Genomic DNA, 21,591 nt, shown 5'->3' with positions numbered 1-21,591 from the left:
GGCTACTAACCCGTTGTGAAATTATGAATTATGAATCACCAGTGATTGCAAACTTTGAGCAGCTTCTTGAGCTAAACCCTCAAACTCGCTTTATGTCATTGTACGACGTGTACATAACACAGGATGTCAGCCCTTTGCAGCATAATCCCTATCGTGTTTGCTTCTCCGACTTCGGAAATTCTGTTCATTTTGATTTATCCATGACACCAAAGGGATTCGCGAAATCCCAGAGCATCATCCCATGATTGCTCCGTCAATTTTCGCTGCAAAGTTTGGCCAAGTTGATTCCGCAAGATCGTTCTTCACAGATGGATCACTAATAGAGGCGTCCACTGGTTTTGGTATTTATAACGAATTTCATAGCGCCTCTCGAATGCTTCATGCTCCTTGTTCCGTATATGTTGCTGAACTGGCGGAAATACATTTGACGCTATCGCCTCACTTGCACCAGATCATTATTTAATACGAGAGCTTCTAAGTGCTCAATCTTTAAGATCTTTTGTCAATATATTTGCATGGGTCCCATCTCATTGCTCGATTCCGGGCAATGAGAAAGCGGACTCATTGCAAAGGTGGGCGCTATGGAAGGCGATATCTACGATCGACAGATCACCATCAACGAATTTTTCTTCATTTATCGTCAACAGTCGCACGCCAGCTGGTTAAATAAATGGAGTGAAGGGTGTTTGGGACGATGGCTATATTCGATCATCCCTAAGGTGTTGAAGATTCCTTGGTTCAAAGGGTTGGATGCGGGTCGAGACTCATTCGTGTTATGTTTCGCCTCATGTCCAATCACTACTCGTTAAACGCTCACTTGTTCCGTGTTGGGCTGGAAGACAGCAATCTCTGTGAATGTGGACAAGGTTACCAGGACGCAGATCACATTATTTGGTCTTGTGCTGAGCATCGTGGAGTCAGATCTGAGCTATATGATTCTCTTCGGACTCGAGGTAGACAACCTAATGTTCCAGTTCGGCATGTTTTGGCTGGACGCAATCTGGAGTTTATGAAGCTCATTTTTGTTTTCTTGAAGAATATTAACCTTAGATTGTATGTTTGACTAACCTTGTGTTTAGTTTGTATTTTGGTTGTGTGTGTTTTGTAATAATAGTGTAATTACAGTGCTGATATGAAATATTTGTATCGTAAATCATATTTCAAATTCCTTCTCCCACTCCCCATCCATGAAACTGTAAATCTCCACTAATCTCGAGATGACCGCGAGTACTCGGTTCAATTCCTTTAACTTAAGATTTTAACTTTAAATGTAAGATATTAATAATGTGTGAAACAAATGATAAATTGGCTCTGTAAAGTTTATTAATTTACTTTATTTTAGTTTATTATTTTTATTTTGCTTGGCCTGTACAAATAAATTAATTTACAAAAAATAAAAAAAATAAATGTACAAAATTTGTTTCGAAAATAAGAAATTAATTTACGGTTTACAACTTCACAGCAGTTGTGGTAATAGTTTTTCATTGCTATTGTGCATTATTGCTATATGAATTAGTTATTTGCTTGATAGGTCGTGAGGGGCTAGGACTACATTATATCCCGTAGCCCAAAATCTCCAAGCAGCTAAATTTCATCGTATCCAGGAATATGCTGCGGTTGTCAAATTCAATGTATAGCGATTGATTTTGTTACTTTGCATTTTGGTATCCATAAATCTGGTAAAAGGCCAAAGGGCTCAATGAACTAGTTTTAGAATCAAGTTCGCATCGTGCTCTCTTGCCATGTGGATCTATTTGCTGTTTGCTGAAGAAAGTGTTACTGCTACCTACTGCTACAACAAATTTAAACAGCACTTTTCAGAGCTCAATAGACCTGTACATTTTCTACCTTTTTCGACTCTTATTCCTCTTCGATCCTTGTTTGGACGCTACCGGAGGTAATCCTGCTTGGATATCGATTGGAAAAATTCCTCTTCAATCCTTCACATTCTTATAGTAATCTGCTTGGAAGTCGGTTTGAATACAAGTTGTACTGCCCCCATGGCGCCTAAGCACAAAAGAAAAGGGCAATCTCTTGATCCCCTTCTGATGAAATTAACTTGAGCAATCAATGTGATTTCCTCACTGATGATGAGAATGATCCAGGAAAAATTCTAGTAAACTTTAACGGCTTACTGCCAAGAAGGAAGAGACTCCCCCTGTTGTGATACCCACTTCCGATTTGCCAAGAAGAAAAAGATTTCCCCTATTGTGATAACCACTTCCGATTTGCATGCTCTTCGCACGGAAATTTTGAACCAAAACCTCACCCAGTGCCGTAAGTGCCAGGGATGGAGTTACGGAACAAAACATTGCGACATGCCAGCTTAACGCATGAATTGTGGTGATTCCTCGCACGCAAAGGACGATTGTCCTGTGAAAGAAGATCCTAGCAAATTTAAATGTTCAAATTGTGGTGAAAACTGCAAATACATTTTTTGGGAATGTAAGACTCGCAAAGCGATCCTGATCGCAAAGTGACAGGTAAGAAACCCTCCACTTCCCGACCAGGTACAAATTCCTCTGACGTTAACAACCGTCAGCGAGGAGCAAATTCTACATTCGTATTTGCAGGTAGAAATATCACCCCTGCTTCAAATTCTTCATCTATAGGGTGTGTGAGCCAGTAGTGGGGGTACTAAGCCAATTTATCAATTTAAAAAATAAATATACGATTTACACACAATTATTACACGTCAATCTATAGCTTTCAACCACTATTTGATAGAAAAATATTACATTGTAATAAAATTGCATAAAATTTTAGAAAGATCGTCCTCCATTAATAGGAACACTGTTGCAGTAGTTGTGGTAGTTGCTAACTCTGGTTCCTATAATAGTGGAATGCGTTGGTTTCTTATAGATTCCACTATTATAGGAACACTACCGCAACTATAGATGCAAAGGAGTGAAAATCTTAAAGAAAATTGATTATTTTCCGTCACTTTTGGGCATATTTTAAGTTTGAAATATGCAAATATGCTGTATTTTAGGATAGCTACCGATAAAAAATAATCTTATGCGGATCCTCCTCATTATTCCGGCACAACACCCATACTACAACTATAGGTACACCACTATTACTGGAACACCTAACCTACCTAATCCGCTCGCTGCTAACAATGTTCAGCGAGGAAATGGAGCTACCTATGCTGCTATTGCATCGGGGAAAAATCAAAATACTTGCTCCTAAAATGGAATTTTCACAGGAATCATTAATTGACATGATTACTGATGTGCTAAAAACTGACTACATGTTTGATGCTATTCAAACGGGAGTAAAATTTGTGAACAATATCGTCATGACTTTGAAATTCAGTAATGGATTTTAGATCATTAAATATTTTGAATTGGAATTCTCGTGCATATTGACGTTATAACTGAAACGTTCCTTAAACCTGACCACACAGCTAAAAAAGTAGTGTAAATTTCCGTTACTATGATGCACATAAATGGAGCGTCATATATCATACAAGTTTAGATTATGGATCGTGTAAATTTATGAGACATGTCATGCAATATTCCATATAGGGTAAATGTTGGCTTCGGCACCCACTGACTGTTTTCGGCAACCAAAATTTAAACGTTAATTTCACTATGTTTTCCCATCAACGCACTTCCCTGAATGTGTCCAAACGATTGTTTAGCCTTTCAGCTTCAATCTGATTATATTTGAACGATCGAGCAATCCAGTAATGCTACATTTTTCTTCAAATAAAGCATACGCACTACAAAATGGGATTGATTTCGAGTTGCCGATAATAGAACAGCTGGTTAACACGCAGTTCTAATGGGAAGGTTGTCGAAGAAAAAGAGGCTGCCGACAATAGTCACACTCACCTGAGAAGTTTGGAGCGTTGTAAAAACGCTTTCAAAACGTTTTGAAAAATTCTGTCGATTGGAATGGATAGAGAAGCAAGCAGCAGATGAATGTAAACAAACAGACACATCATATATGTGCGTGACGCTGAGAAAATGCTAGTAGAAGTGCAGACGCTGCTTAGATTGACGAGAATACGTAAATTCCCCTATTGTATGTAACTGCCCACTTTTGTTTGCAACATTTCTTGCAAGCTGCTAGTTTACGTGAAAAGGAAGTTTACATGTATGAATGTTTGCATGCATGGATGTTTACATTGCCAGTAAAATTCAGAATTTTTTGGTGTGCATAAGGTTAAAAGGGACGCAAATTATTTCATTTATCGAAATGATCGTTTCGTTGCCATCATTGTTTTGAAACCAAAGTTTATGAAACATTGGGAGTTTCTGTTGAAACAAAATTTGAACAACTTACGTTTTTAGCTGCCTATTTGCCATTCGAATGCGTAGAAAAAGAAAAGAACAAATAATTTTTTTCAAGGGTGACCTTCAGAAACTTAACCAAGTATCAATTACAACGATTCATTCCCTTTATAGGGTAGAAAAATACTCTGGCATAATCGCCCATTTTGGGCCTATCGAGCAGCAATCTTCAAATAAATCCATGATTTCAGAGTTAACAATTCAATTATGCGTTTGGTACGATACTTTAGTTAATAATCTACGGAACGAAGACAATGAGAACGCGTGATATGAAGGCTTGCACCCATTATTCCCAAAAACAAAAGAAGCGCTCCGACCGAATCAATTTTTATCTTCATCCGATAGGCCGAAGTGAATTCATTGGCGTTTCAATGGCATTTCAATACGTTAGGCCGAGTTTAGAATCCGTAAGCCGAGTTTGGCGTCAAGAAGCAGTGTTAGACTTTTGACAATATCTCAACGATTGGTTTCTCTTTATCAAATCTAACGGTGCATACGGTAAATAAATTTGGAAGCTATCAGTAATAATAACATTCCGTTTGGTGCTAAACTGCGCTAGATTATTGTTGCCATACATCAACAGGCTGGCTTAAGAAAGACTAAGTGCGGTTAGTGCTTAATAGGCCGGAAATGGGGTAGTTAACCCTACTTAGCTAATATTAAGCTTTAGTTTTTATTTTGACGATGTCAATTGTTATACTGACATGCAGGTTTAAAAAACCGATTTAAAATAGTTGAAGATGATAACTTCAAATAACAGACTAAAGTGGTAATTTTTATACGATATACGAGGAGATGAAAGTCAAGCGTGAAGTAAGTTCAAAAATGTGAAAGTTTTATAGATTCTGTTCCCGTCTTACGTAAGGACCAAATCGAAACAACGAAGTAAAAGTAGAATTTGATGAAGGCATAAACGCTTTTTCGTAGCTTTTTTGTCTCCATGATTAAAAGATCTTCGGTAGTAGAGGCTTTTTCTCGTGTAAAGGGCACCACCGTGGAGTTTGAGTTTGAATAAATCCCAGGTCCTATTATTTTAATATTATATATTGCGCATTTTGTACCAAATTAGACTCCTGTGCAAAAAATAATTGCACAGTAATATTTCCGCACGTGCCCGAAAATTTAAAAATCGACTTATTTGAAAGCAGTAACAGCTTTAGAACATTACTAGCAAGCTAAACTGTTGAATTAAAGCTCTGGAAAGCATTAAGAAGCTCCATATGTAACTTTTATGATCAGTGCGAAAATATTACTGTGTACCTATTTTTAGCGCAGGAGTCTTAATCAGGTGTGAAATCCGCAATATTCAATGATAAATATTGAGAACAGGATCAAAACACACCTTGAAGAAGGAACGTAACATCATTTGATTTTCTCTAATGTATGTTTAACGTTTATATGACATGCACATTAACCATTTTATTTTTCCTTTGCAGCACATAAAATGTCATTACCTGTTGATATATTTATTTGTATACTTGTAAATACGTAATTAATCAGATTCGGAATTTGAGTGATGAGGGAGTTTATTTTGTTCGCTAGTCCTCCGTTTGGGCTGGATTTATTAAGTTTATTTTCAGCTCTTCGATGATAGAACATTTATAGATTAATATTATAATAATTCACGTTTTTCCGCCTTCGTTCAGGAAAATACAAAAACATTGTAATGCATGATTATAATTGCTAAGCTGTTAAATGTTATAAAAAACCTCGATTTTTCTGACTATTGATTCATTATTAAAGTAAACCAATATTTTTAAATGCATTCCATATTGCGTTAAGCCATTCCATGGTACATAATAAAATGATTGTTTCAATTCCAATAAACTATTAACAGTTGAGGTTAACTTAAATCTAGCTTTTTTGTTTTTTGTAATACTTGTTTATTTTACATTCTTTATATATTATATATTGCATGACTAGGGCTTTTATTTCACATGGTTAAAATATCATTATATCATTATAACTATAATTTTCATTTATAGAAAATAGTTGTTCTGCAGATCCTGAAGGACCAGAAGGTGTATCAAATAGCATATCATACCTTTGCTATATCAAGAATTATTCATGGATATATGCTTGTATGCTCAAATAAATACCATGCAATTAAAATATTCATATAGGAGAAGTGGATGTAATGTTGGCCTAAATGCCCCTAATTTACCTAATACCTAAGTTCAGCAATCGACTAAATTTTAAATAGCGACTAAAAATATCCATTAGTACCGTCCCAATGACGCGTGCATCTAGATAAAATTGATAAACAGCAGATTTTTAGCAATGGGCCCAATCTTAGATCCCATAGGCCAACATCAAAGCCATTTCCCCAATAGCTTGAGATTAAGAAATTGTAGTTTGAGATCACCAGTTTTTACACATTGAGGATGATTGCTAGTCCCAAGCATAGTCTATTGGTAGTAATTACAGCTGATCTGGCAATAACAGAGTAGCAACCGTGGGCCGTCAATCATGCTCATGCTCATGATATTTAGCTGAGGAGATGAAAGTATAGAGTTGATATTTCCGTTAGAGTACGGCAGTGTGAAAATTGTATATGGAGAGTAGCAAGCGAGCAAGGACAAATTTGAGAAAGGTACAAATCGGGTTTATTATCTCTCTTTACCAAACTCCCCCGTCGGAGAGGGATAGTCAGGGGTGTACCCCCGGAACCACTGGCAAAAATAGATTATCACCAACTTGCTAATGTACCGACGATGTGTTTGAAACAGTTATCTCGATTTTTACCACACTCAAGTTGTTATCTGAAAGAAGGCATCCAGTCGTAGGAAATTGCATTTTTGCAAATTGGAAATTGCAGCTAATGTTACCTCTACCACGGTATGTGCATTGTGCATATATATGTGCATACTGTACATTTCATGTATACATGTATATATATGTGTACATGTATATATGTATATATATATGTGCATACTGTACATTTCAACCAATGACAGTAATTGATGGTAAGCTCCCATCTAGAGTTATGTACTTTGACTATTTGTTTGTATTTATTCTGCGTGAAGTTAACGATTTACATAATTGAAGATGCTAATTTCAAATAACAGACTAAAGTGGTTATTTTTATACGATAGATGAGGAGATGAAAGTAGAGAATATAAATTTTATGGGAGGAAGTAGGCTGTGCATTCGTACGGACGTGACGTTTGTTTTCTCTGTTGCGTTTGAAAATTTATAATTTATGTGTGATAGTTTGTTTGGTAATTGGAGCACATTCTTCGCGATTCGAAGTTCCAGTGATGACCTGTGATTCTGTTTAAATGAAATGGTGTTGTTCGATGTTTTATTTATGCTTGGGTGCTGATCCGGTCAACAACTACCATACCTGGATGCGATTGCTCGGTTCTGGATCTCCACCAAAACCGAACTTCAAGGTGTTATTTTTCACGAGCAGCTCAATTCTTGGCGCAAATGGCCAATCAACAGCAACTGAAGACCATCCATTTGAATCTTAGCGAGTGCACGTACATCTAGGGTGTGCAGAACCTAAAACCCATACGTCTCTGCAATATCCCACAGCTCGTTCTTGAAGTCACCGAACCCTCATCGTCCCATCGTTTTTCGCGATAATTTTTATTTTTCTTGATTTGTTTTCCGTCGATCTTGTTTTCTATGTTAAGCTCCAAAGCTACCGACGCCAGGAAGGCAGCACCCACACTTGGACCCTACCTATCGACCCATCAATCAACTAATGAACCGGGGACCAACCATTTCCCTTCCGATGGAAAGCGTAATCAGAGATGTTATGTCTCAGAACATCCCGGCCGCGCCGACTGGGATTGAACCCAGGCCTGCTGGGGTGAGAGGTAATCAAGCTTACCACTACACCACTGACTTGGTGCGATTATGTTGCGAGGAAGGACTTCATTCAAGTTTTTCAAGTGCCAGAAACTGTTAGCTGACAAACGTCAAATGGAAATCGGGAATTCGGTTGGAGGCATCCCTCACCATCCCTCTCCAACGGGGGAGTTTGGTAAAGAGAGATGATCAGCCCGAATTGTATCTTCCTCAAAGTTGTCCTTGCTCGCTTTCTACTCTCTATATACAGTTTTCACACTGTCGTACTCAAACGGAACTATCAACTCTATTCTTTCATCTCCTCATATATAGTATAAAAATTTAAAGTGGTAATCTGTTATTTGAAATTAGTATCTTCATCTAGGTAAATCGTAAACTTCATGCAGAAGTAATACAAACAAATAGTTAAAGTACTGTTTAAAAAACTGAATTTTCAATGCAGGAACAATGTAAAAACACTTAGAAACTATATATATCATCACAATTAACACTGGTAAGTTATTGTAGTAGCTGGAGCACCTGGTTAAAATGAAATGTAATTTATTTTGAATTTGGAACAAATAAAGAAAAAAAAAATAGTTTTAGAATTTCGATATAAAAATCAATGTTTCATTTCATTTCATGCATTTCTTTCATTCTCCTTTCACAAACGGAGCGCTCGATGGACCAGTGACTTTGGACGTGAGCCTCGTCCCAGATCACCATGGCAATTCAATAACATATGGTGGACATCAAACCGACCAAAAAAGGCGGAATCATATTAGAACTAACCAACCAAGGACGGTCTACGGAAGGAAATTGCCGGTGAAGCACGGAATGAAATACGAAGCGTTAGAGAAAAAGTCCAAGGGATTCCAAAAGAAGCAAATAACGACGGCGGAAGAGCAGAATATGGTGAGAGCTTTCCATTTATTTAAAAAATAAATAAATATCAAAATTACACTAAATACATGCCAGGGTTGAAAAGAATATTTTCGAACCTGGAAGTGTGTATGTATCACCAGTATCCATTTGATAACGGTGATGCATACATGCGGGGCTTATTGTGAGTTAAAGTAACCTCGGAATGGGCGTGACTCTCCAGACATTCTGAAATGGGTTGCTGGATCTGCAATAGAGCTATCACCTTCTAACTCCCGGACTAAAGCTGTCTACAATCCATAAATGCGACGTTGTAAAGAGAGTTCTTCCATAATGACACTGCCGGCCAGTGGGGGTTAGAGGGAATACACACACATACATACACACACAGACACTCTCTCTCTCTCACACACACACACACACACACACACACACACACACACACACACACACACACACACACACACACACACACACGCACACACACACACACACACACACACACACACACACACACTCACACACACACACACACACACACACACACACACACACACACACACACACACACACACACACACACACACACACACACACTCACACACACACGCGCACACACACACACACACACACACACACACACACACACACACACACACACACACACACACACACACACACACACACACACACACACACACACACACACACACACACACACACACACAGGTAATATGTAGTGAAAAGTTTTTGATCGTCTTCAAGTATCTTAAAAAACAAAACACTACCGTATATTTCCTGACGATCTTACAAAATAATACAATCAAGCGCAATCATCATGCTAACATCTGGGATTTGTATTATTTCATATTTCACAAAGTTGCTGTCGATTGTTATGGCGTCATCACCATCGTCTGTTGCAATGTTTACATGTTTTCCTCTACCAGCATATAGACCTTTTTGACGTTTAATCGTCTTTCTCTATCTAGCACACATGTCACTAATCTGTTTCCCTCTTGCTCGCACTCGTTCGATTTAAATGGTGCAGTAGTGTGTGCCGATTAAACGTCAAAAAGCTCTATACGTGAGGGCAAGATCTCCAAGCATTGTATAGACCAGGTTGCTTCCCAATCGTAGACAAACTTTTCATGCTAGATTTACGCGCTGGGTTTAAGAACTTTGTTTTTAAATCTGGAAGTGTGTATGCCGGTGGTACATGCGAAGCTCTTGTATGTGAAAGTAACCTTGGAATGGGTGTAAATTATTAGACGTTCTAAAATAGGTTACTGGATCCGACCCCTTTCGAATCAGCCTGGCTGAAAGTAACCTAACCTACCCTTACTGGATCTGCAATAGAGCTAACACATTCTAACTCCTGCTTTTAATAATTTCCAACTTTGATATTGCAAACAGATTTCTTCCAAAATACTAAAGTCTGTGTATAACAAGTCACGCCAAAAGTGAAGCCAAGTCTACTTATTGAATTATCAAAAAGGCTACCTATCGTGCAAAATAAACAAACATTACGATACTGTGAAAGCTCCACGAAAAGTATTACAATAAAATATAAAATATAATCGAAAAAATGATCATAAACACACAATGAGCTTTAAATTGTCATAGGAAATGCTTGGTAATAATCAGTAATGAGAATTTGTAATGTTTGTTGTTATGATAATTTGACAAAATCACTGATATAATGATTTACTACAGCCCCACAAATTTGTTAAATTGGGATTTAGTACGGGAAAAGGATTTATCTGCTTGACAGGCCGTGATTAGCGGCTAGGTCTAGTTTACATCCCGGAACCCCATCATCACGAAATGATGAACAAATTATTAAAAATATTGGTGCTATACAAAACGAACACTTTACGTTAATATTTTTTACTCGTACGTACAAAAGACATAGGCAACTGCAAAGAATGTGCATCGAAAATTCGCGAAGTGCACATCCTCAATTTATTTGACAATTGACTTTCGTCCGTTTCAAATTTAGAAGTAGATAGGGTAGAGAGCTACTTCGTCGTAATCGCCCATTTGCGTTCTATCGATCAGAAAAGATCAATAATATCAATGATTTCATCGTGCACAAAGCAATATTAGGTTTGTTCCGATGCGTTAGTTCAATAGCTACAACATAAATCCTGTTAGATCGCATTATATGAATATTTACGCTCATTGTTCCCAAAACAAAAGAAGTGCGGTAGGACGGAATTGAAATTCGTAGCACGAATTTAGAATCAAGATTAGATTTTAAACAATATCTCAACAATTTGTGACTCTATCAAATCCAACCTAACGTATGAAAAGATGAATAAATTTAGAAGTCATCTTTGATAGAAATATTCCATTTTTTGTTCAGAAAAAAGGTAAAGCGCGGAAATTGGATCAAAAACCCTATGGTTTTGCGTTCACGGCATACGTAACGAAAAATTTTTTCTCTTAGAATATAGCTCTTATCCGTCATGATAAGAGGGGGCTGAATCTGACAGTATTTGTGAGAGTTTTTATTTTTATTTTCATCTTATCATTGTATGATATAATGTTTCAAGTTTGAAAAGCTTTAAAGTTCGATACAAATTGATCAATTTAAATAGTCAAGTTTTGAACGCACCCTAGCATGTTTTTGGTACTACTGTATATGGACGATCAAATGTAAAATACTGTGGTAGCCACAGCATAGTTCTGTCAAAACTTCAGCATTTTCATTGATACATTCAATACTAGTCAACGATTAATTTCTTGATGCATATTATTGAGGAGGATATTGAATTGATTAATGTCTCTAAGCCGGGGTCCTCTCCAAATTGGGGCCCTGCTTTAGCCCACCATCGCCTTACTGTTAATACAGAATCTTGGGTTTAAAAACTCTGAAAAATCTGTAGAAATACAGATTTATCTGTAGTTTTGGTAACCATGGCTACCAGCAGTCATGAAAATTTCGGTTCGTGTTCGGGTTTACAGCAAACATCTTAAAGCTCAAACTCACCACAGTTTGGTGAGAATTTTAGCTGCTGAGTTTTGTTTGCATTATATCAGAGCAACCGTATCACAGCTTGTAATATCATACGCTATACTTCAATGCACTACTGCGTCCATAGAGCTTGAAAAGGAACTATTTTGTTTATTATACTTTGACGAGTACTTTGTGAAAATTTCATCACAATTGATCAAGGTGTTTCACTTATAGACCATGGAACATGAAATAAGACTATTTTTTTTTAAATCCAGGCTTTCAACCCGGTTTTCAGCAATCACGCAGAGATTGTCAGTTTCTTATGGAATTTTTCGGTAGAGTGAAAATGGGTGATTACACATATAAATACTTAAACCAATTTCTGAACGATTGTAAGTTGTTTTATAAAAATCCGTTGAGAACACTAAAACAACATCAGGCACATAGGTAAGCAACAGTGCTACCTAAGCGGCAGAATACTTAACTAAAATAATGTCACCAAACCAAGGCTGAGTACTTAAGAATTAACTTTGCAAAAGACAATACGCGTCTATAATGGAACGGCGCGAATTAATTAATTTTTTGTTTCGAAATGGTATTTCTTTGACCGCTGTTACCTAGGGATGTTTAGCAAGTACAACACTTATCATTCATATACATGAAATGAAAAAATATAAAATAAACTTTTGATGTTATATTCAACTGAAACAAAATTTATATGTTACGCCGTTTTCAAAATTTACACCATTAAAATGACCGCCATAGTGGAACCAGGAACCGACACCAGCTACACTTCACATGTATTGAAGCGGCAAAAATGTTACGGGGCTGGTATCTCCATAACTCGACATTTCTACAAGTATATACCTCCTTTGGTTAGAGGGACCCCCTTCTGGGGCCCCATCCTCCTTCCCGGGACCTCCCTCGGAGATCCACAGAGACGAGCCAGCCAATGCACAATGGGGAAAAATGGGCGGAAAAATACATTTAATTGTGTGTCACTGAAATTCACTGGATCAAAATTTTAGTTCGTATCATTTCTGTAGATAAACAACTTGCGGAATTGAATGGAAATGGTTTTATCCTGGGGAGAATGAGTTTTTTTTGTATTTTCATCCTAAAAGAAATCCTTTGAGAATAAAACAGCAAAAAACTCAAACTTCCTGTTTCCTCTCCAGGATGAATCCATTTCCATTCGATTTCGCAAGTTGTTTACATACATAAATGGTATGAACCATATTTTTAAATTAGCGAGTTTCGGAAATGCAACAAAATAAAAAGTAGTTTTTCGTCCATTTTCCACATTGTGTAATGGCTGAAAGTCTCTTTAATAAAGTAACCTAAACTAACCATCCTTTGGTCGATGTTCTATAGTACTATTGCTATTTTGATTCTATAGGGTAAGTGTATCCGATTAGGCAAAAGTGCACCAAATTTTGGCCTTAGGGCCTAAACAAAATTTGAAATAAATTTACATGGTTTTATTTGCGTAGGCTTAAGGCAAAACATATCTGCCGTTATACGCATAACTGCCCCATGTTCTATGCAATATTTATACACCGTGGGACTCTTATGCGTATAACGGCAGATATGTTCTATGTGAAATTTATGATAGGGCCAATTAGAGCACCGCTAGGGCCAAAAACTGTACCACTTACCCTAGCTTGATATGTAAAAGGTAGAGCTTATGAATTCTTTGATTCTGATGTTACAGTCAAATAAAGTTTTAAAATTTAAATGAAAGGCAGTCATATTGAGTATCCAGGCCACATCCAATCATCTCCTCGGAGAAATTGCCCATACGAGAACCTATCATGAGACAAATCAAATCAGTTGCTCAGGGCGATAGTGATCAGCCAGCTCTATTTTATCAAGCATAAGAGATACAGATTTTAGTTATTAACAAAAGTTGTAGTTTATATCAAAAGCTACAAAAGTTTCATATATCATTTGATGGTATTCTGTTGATGAAAAAGTTAGAGGCAAATGAATGTAAATGAATGCACGAAATGAATGTAAATGATTTTCCATCCCTGCCACTCGAACTTTGCCGTGGAAGCATTTTTCACTATATATTTTTTTCTAGAACCTCGAGAATATATTACTTTATTTACTCTAGGGTAGAAAACTCTGGAATATCTTGCATCATTTTCTTAAAATCGGTAAGTTAGCAATTATCCAAGTTTTATTGTCAACGGGTTCAGGGGCATTCTGAGCTGAGTCTGCTTTAAATCATTTAACCTTAAAACGGTATCAAACTGTGAACAATCCTTTTCTCTTAACCTCATATGTCTCAACTTCGTCTGCCCTCAACTTAAATTAATTTGAATTAAGGTGCACACCATTTTCGCATTCGACAAACCAAAATGATCCCAAACTGATCCCCTCTCATCCTATGCGTATGGTATTTATATTGAAATGTGTTTGTACTGATTAGGCTAGGGAAGGTTAAAGATTAATAGTAAATTTAAGTACTTCCAACATTCAGTACGTTAAAAAAAAGTACTTATTGCAATTTCCTTGAGTTTTGGTAAAATGAGAATAGATTGGGTTTTTTTTGATCAATGATTAGATTTGAAATACCTCTTATTTTGATGATTGTAGGAAGTTCCACTCGATCTCTAGGATCTTCGTATAATTTTACCCTAGCAGAGGAGCTGACTTCACCACCTCTATTTTTCGCAATGATGGTGTAGACTCCTTCATCTGATTTTTGTACATCTTTTAATATTAGTGTATATAATCCATCAACTACCGTTGTTTGTAGTTTCGATGTTCTCTCAACTAACTGATCATTTTTTAACCATTTGCATGTGGTTTCCAGGCCTTCTACTGAACACTGCAGTTTGATTTCTGACCCGTAAGGACCTGCTCGGTCGGTTAGGTTAGTTAGAAAAATAGGAATTCGTTTTGCTAGTCGAGCTCTTCTGAATTCCTCATCTTTCTCTTTTTCCGTGAGCTCTGGAGTTATCTCTTCAGGTGGCTTGTAAAACCATGCGGTAGGATCGTCACCATCTGGATTATAAGCACGCCATAGCGAAGGGTCAACTAATTCTTCATACGATTCATCTGATGAAGATTCTGTCTCTTCTTCTTCTTCTTCTTCTTCTTCTTCGTCTTCCTCTTCGTCTTCTTCTTCTTCTTCATCTTCTTCTGAAGTTTTATCAATGGGCACATCTTCTAATAGGGAATTTTCGTTTATGGTATGTTTTTGATCAATTACTTCAATTACACTTTCGACTTTGCTTTCTTCTATTACAGCTTCATTGGTATTTTGTGTTTCAGTACTTTCTGTTGAATGCTGATCTTCGGTAGCGCTTATCAAATATATTTTGTTCTCCTCTTCTTTCGCCACTTCTGGTTGCTGTGCTTCCTCTAGAACCTCATCTAAAATTAATGGCGTGATCACAACTTCAGGTTTTTCATCTTCTTCTTCAACCACAACTATTTCAATAGTCTGCTGAGTAGAAATATCTTCACAAACAGCTGCATCTATTACACATCCTGGTGAGAAAAATAATGACACATACTCGTCAACCTTTGTTATTCCTCCAGATACATCCATAATGAGGGCTTTATCAATAATAGCTTTAGATGATGCCAATTGAACGTCACGGTTTTCTCCAATTTCAAATGGTGACTTTTCTCGAACAAACATCATTTCTTTTCTCAAGGGATCCCCTGCTTTTAAACGTGAAATTGATACCGATCGAGAGCTGCGTTCACGCGATGGTTCCCTAGATATAATCTCATGTTCTCCAACGTTGGAATCTGGTTGTTCGGTAATTACTACTTCAGGCACAACTGACGGTGTCCGATCGTTTCTTTTACTATTTTGCACCATGTTGCTGACGAAAATGTTAGTGATACGGTTTAGATGCAAGTTACGACTGGCATTGGCCGTGAAGAAACCCGCGATTTATAATGTGTGGTAGACTCTGCCAATGAATGAATAGCTGGCTATTTATAAGCAATTTCAAAATAGATTCGGATGAGATCGGTCGGTATATTTACATATAGAACAAAACAAATGGATAATGCCATTGTCATGTTGTGTTACTTCCAGTGATAACCATTGATATTAATTCCATGATTTGTAACAAAAACAAATTGCAACGGCTCACTCAATACCCTGTAAACTTCGAAAAAATCATATAAATTTAGGTGCAGGTGACATAAACGAGCGACATTTGACATCAAATTGAGTCATAACAGACATGCAATTCAGCTCAATCAATGGTACTCTTCGTGGAGTAACGAACATTTCAGTTTCGGAGTAATAAAATTTACCTGACATGTTTATTTTCGTCTCATTCCATATGTCAAAGATGGATTCTATCACGTGTAAAGCTAGTTATTTCTAAGTGTGTAAATGACTGTTGCAAGTAAACTTCAGTTAGATTTGAATCCAAAAAATAAAGCCGTTTACATGTGACTGTAAAATAAACCAGCTTCCTACAATTGGAAGACTGTTTAAAAAACTATTTCTGACAGAAACAAGTGGGACTACTTAACAGATAGTTCAATTTGTTTCAATTATGTTCGTTGGTTAATTTGATTACATCAGCATTAAATTTACAAAAACAAAATCAAATGTCCGTAATTCTTCGAACAACGAGAGCGAGGAGTACTCAGATCGTTGGATTCTCAAGTTCGCGCGAAAAGTATGTCCTGATTCCGTGCTGGCACGGATGATTCCTCGTGAAACGACGAATTCGGTAGACGAGATCAGTCAGCCTTTTTCAATGCTGGAGCTCTCACTCGCGCTCCTTTCATGTGGCAATTCGGCTCCGGGGGCTGATAGAATCAAGTTCAATTTGTTGAAGAACCTCCCAGACGTCGCTAAGAGGTGCATGTTGAACTTGTTTTGTCAGTTCCTAGAGCTCAATATTGTTCCGGATGATTGGAGGCAAGTGAGGGTGATAGCCATTAAAAAGCCTGGAAAACCCGCGTCAGATCATAACTCGTATCGTCCCATCGCGATGTTATCGTGCATTCGAAAATTGTTGTAGAAAATGATCCTTGTTCGCTTGGACAAATGGGTTGAGACGAACCACATACTCTCAGATACTCAATTTGGTTTCTGTAGGGGCAAGGGAACGAACGACTGTCTCGCGTTGCTTTCCACAGAAATTCAGTTGGCTTTTGCTAAAAAAGAGCAAATGGCTTCTGTGTTCTTGGATATTAAGGGGGCTTTTGATTCAGTATCGGTTGAAGTCCTTTCAGACAAACTCCACGCATGTGGCCTTTCTCCACTAATTAATAACTTTTTGTACAATTTGCTGTCACAGAAACATATGAGCTTTTCTCATGGAAACTCTACAGCTTCTCGATTTAGTTACATGGGTCTCCCCCAGGGCTCATGTTTAAGCCCCCTTTTGTATAATTTCTACGTCAGAGAAATTGACAATTGTCTAAGTGACAACTGCACGCTGAGACAACTTGCAGATGACGGAGTAGTGTCTATGACAGGGCCCAGAGAGGCCGACCTGCAAGAACCCTTACAGGATACCTTAGACAATTTGTCTACTTGGGCTATTCAGCTAGGTATCGAATTCTCCACGGAGAAAACTGAGTTGGTCGTTTTTTCTAGGAAGCATAGCCCAGCACAACCGAAGCTTCAACTTTTGGGTAGGCCGATCACTCATTCCATGTCTTTCAAATATCTTGGGGTCTGGTTCGATTACAAATGCACCTGGAGATCCCACATTGAGTATCTGAGACGAAAATGCCAACAAAGGATCAATTTTCTTCGAACAATTACCGGAACGTGGTGGGGAGCCCATCCGCAAGATCTTCTAACGTTGTACAGGACAACGATTTTATCGGTTTTAGAGTACGGTAGTTTTTGCTTCCAGTCGGCGGCTAAAACGCACATCATGAAACTGGAACGGATCCAGTATCGCTGTCTTCGTATCGCGTTAGGATGCATGCACTCGACTCATACGATGAGTCTCGAAGTGTTAGCGGGCATGTTGCCACTCTCTGATCGGTTTTCGGAATTATCCCTCAGGCTCCTCACCCGTTGTGAAATTATGAACCCACTGGTGATTGCAAACTTTGAGAAGCTTCTTGAGCTAAACCCTCAAACTCGTTTTATGTCATTATACTACGTGTACATAACACAGGATGTCAGCCCTTCACAGCATAATCCTCATCGTGTATGCTTCTCCGACTTCGGCAATTCAGTTAGTTTTGATTTATCTATGACGCGGGAGATTCGTGGGATCCCAGAACATCATCGTTCCATGATTGTTCCGTCAATTTACGCTGCAAAGTCGTATATGTTGCTGAGCTGGCGGCAATACATTATACGCTTGAAACGATCGCCTCACTTGCACCAGATCATTGTTTTATTTTTACGGATAGTCTCAGTTCTGTCGAGGCTATTCGCTCTATGAGGCCGGTAAAGCTCTTCTCGTATTTTCTCATGAAAATACGAGAGCTTTTAAGTGCTTTATCTTTAAGATCTTTTGTCATCACCTTTGAATGGGTCCCATCTTATTGCTCGATTCCGGGCAATGAGATGGCTGACTCACTTGCTAAGGTGGGCGCTATGGAAGGCGATATTTACGATCGACAAATCGCCTACGATGAATGTTTCTTCATTTATCGTCAACAGTCACTCGTCAGCTGGCAGAATAAGTGGAGGGAAGGGAGTTTGGGACGATGGCTATATTCGATCATCCCTAAGGTGTCGAAGAGTTCTTGGTTCAAGGGGTTGGATGTGGGTCGAGACTTCATTCGTATGATGTCTCGCCTCATGTCCAATCACTACTCGTTAAACGCTCACTTGTTCCGTGTTGGGCTGGGGGACAGCAATCTCTGTGAATGTGGACAAGGTTACCAGGACGCAGATCACATTATTTGGTCTTGTGCTGAGCATCGCGGAGTGAGATCTGAACTGTACGACTCCCTTCGGGCTCGAGGTAGACAACCTAATGTTCCAGTTCGGGATATTTTGGCTAGACGCGATCTGGAGTTTATGAAACTCATATATGTTTACTTTAAGAATATTAACATTAGATTGTAAGTTTTATTAACCTTGTGTTTAGTTTGTATTTTGTACGTGTGGGTTTTTTTTATGTTTGTTTTCAAGATGAATAGAAATTAGTTCATGTTTAAGGATTAATTAAATATTTGTATCGTAAACCACATTTCAAACCTCCCTCTCCCTTTTCCCATAAAAAAAAATGTAAATCTCCACTAACTGCGAGTATCCGGTCCAGCTCCTTTAACTTTAAATATAAGACATCAATAATGTATAACGAAAATGATAACTCGGCTCTGTAAAGTTTATTCGATTGAGCCTGTACAAATAAAGTAATTAATAAATAATAAAAAATGTCCGTAATCAATGTAAAATTCGTCTAAGTTCTTTCCTACACGCAAAAAAATTTCTATTACATCCTTTGTTGGATTTATTACATCCTTTGCATATGTTTCATTCAACAAATGGCAGTTCTTGTAATGGACTACAACATACAAGCATATTTTTGAACAAAACCTTCAAGAGATCGTTTTCTAGACACAATTCATTTGTGGAAACTAACTTTGTTTGAAAAACAAGCTATCATAAAAAATACAAAATTAATTTTAAAAACTTCCATCGACCACATTACAGAATCTGTTCCTGTCGTGAAACATTGCAAATTCTGCATACTGTTCAAATCTGTAATAGAAGCTTAAATTTCCCAATTGGGTGTATCTTCAAAATATCAGAGGCTACTTTACAAAAGAATACCAACAAGCGAAAACATCCTACAAACATAGTTAGGATTTGTTTAACTTCATATTTCACAAAGTTGCTTTTAAGTGTTATGACGTCGTCACCATCGTCTCTTGCAATTTTTACATTTTTCTTGGTAAAGGGCTAGATCTCCACAACTTGTATATGCCAGTCCACCGAGACGGATGATTCCTTTTTCATCGAGGAAGGGACGCAGCATTCTCAGAGATGATTTCCTGGATACAGATCGATTTCGAGCTAACTCTTTGTACTCCTCAGCGAACATTTTCTGCTGCGCAATCTTCGTGATGACTTCCTTAGCATGTTCCAGCTCTGTTACTGAAGCGAACCGGTGCGGATGATTATTGGGATTTCCTCGGCAACGATTTTTGAAACGAAGAAGTAAAGCTGCAATCCGTAGTAGCCGCCAAAAAGATGAATATCGATGGAACAAGAAATGATGGTTCAACGTTTTCTGTCCTACAAGAACTGTTTTCCGGCGTTCCAGCAAATCCTCAGATGGAGTATCGTTAAGATGTTTAGGCCAGCTTTCTTCTCCTAATAACAGCCATGGGGATCCACACCGCCAAATGATGTTGGTGACGAATTCTTTGTGAAGCATTCCTCGTGAGACGTGGTCCGCCGGATTGTTGATTCCGTTTACGTGATTCCAGCTGTGGACGTGAGTTAACAACTGGATCTCCGATGTACGATTTCCAATGTAGGTCTGCCATGTATTGGGTGGGGCTTGTATCCAGTGCAGAGTTACCGTAGAGTCGGACCAGAAACTGCTAGGAATCCCTTCCATCCCCAGCGCTGCTGACACCCGGGCATACAGCTTCGCCCCCAAAAGTGTAGCACAAAGCTCTAACCGTGGAAGACTAATCCGCTTGAGTGGTGCAACCCGTGATTTTGCCGCGATGAGTTCGACGTTGATATGCCCTTCCTTACTAGTGGATCGTGCGTAGATGCATGCACCATATCCAGCTTCTGAAGCATCAGTAAAGATGTGGAATTGCACTGTCGATGAAACTGGTAAGAAAGGGTACCGGGAAACCTTGTAACCACCGAGAAGTAGTAGCTGCTCTGGAAATTCCTTCCATTTGACCATGATGTCTTCAGATACTTGATCGTCCCATCCTGCATTCACTATCCAAAGTTACTGCATCCGAATCTTGGCCCATGCTACGACCGGAGACATCAATCCAAGTGGGTCATAGAGCTTTGCAATCGCCGAAAAGATCTTCCGCTTTGTCCAACAACCGTCGTTGATAGGTGGCTGAACTTTGATGCAAAACTGGTCTGGTTCTATCTCCCATCCCACTCCGAGTGTTTTGATTTTTTGCGGTTCGTCGAAATGCAGCTTTGATTCCATTCCCCGCAAATCGGTTGGCATGTTGTGTAGTACTTCCACTCGGTTTGAGCACCATTTTCGAAGTTCAAGACCTCCTTCTTCTATCATAGCTTGTACATCCCTTTGTAGTTTGATGGCTTCTTCCACAGACTCGGCTCCAGAGAGAAAATCGTCCATATAGAAATCTTCTTGCACAAGCGCTGGCAGCAAGCTTGTATTTGTTTTCTAAGTCTTGAGCCAACTGCTTCAACACCCACGAAGCGAGGAACGACGATGGAGCTAAACCGTAGGTGACAGTCTGCAGCTCATACACTTGAAGTGGTTCCGAAGCATTGAATCTCCATAATATCCGCTGAAGTGGAGTGTCGTCCTCATGAACCCGAATCTGGCGGTACATTTTTGCGACATCAGCGACTAGAGCAACAGGGAATTTCTAACAGTTCATCCTGAATATTGGGCCCAGATAGCAGAGCATCGTTGAGCAAAAACTTCGTGGATATTTTCGCCGACCCATCGAAGACAACCCGTACCTTTGTGGTCGAGCTAGATTCCTTAAAACAGATGATGC

General features: G+C 38.5%; 1 protein-coding gene across 1 annotated transcript in view; it reads right to left on the bottom strand.

Moving 5' to 3' along the window:
• Nucleotides 1-15,978, bottom strand: part of LOC135712506 (muscle M-line assembly protein unc-89-like) — a 140,760-nt gene extending 124,782 nt beyond the window's left edge. The window contains exons 1-2 of the mRNA XM_065235452.1: nt 15,955-15,978; nt 14,524-15,878 (exon numbers count right to left, since the gene is read on the bottom strand). Of these exons, the coding sequence (XP_065091524.1) occupies nt 14,524-15,784 (1,261 nt within the window). The 5' untranslated portion in view covers nt 15,785-15,878; nt 15,955-15,978. The remainder of the gene's footprint in view (nt 1-14,523; nt 15,879-15,954) is intronic.
• Nucleotides 15,979-21,591: the final 5,613 nt, after the last annotated feature.

This window comes from Ochlerotatus camptorhynchus, unplaced genomic scaffold (genome assembly GCF_037179485.1).
Source record: "Ochlerotatus camptorhynchus isolate MF236.1 unplaced genomic scaffold, CSIRO-AGI_Acam_v1.1 ptg000488l, whole genome shotgun sequence".
NCBI lineage: Eukaryota > Metazoa > Arthropoda > Insecta > Diptera > Culicidae > Ochlerotatus > Ochlerotatus camptorhynchus.
The sequence above is the reverse complement of the archived record's forward strand: the minus strand, read 5'-3'. Positions and strand labels throughout refer to the sequence as shown.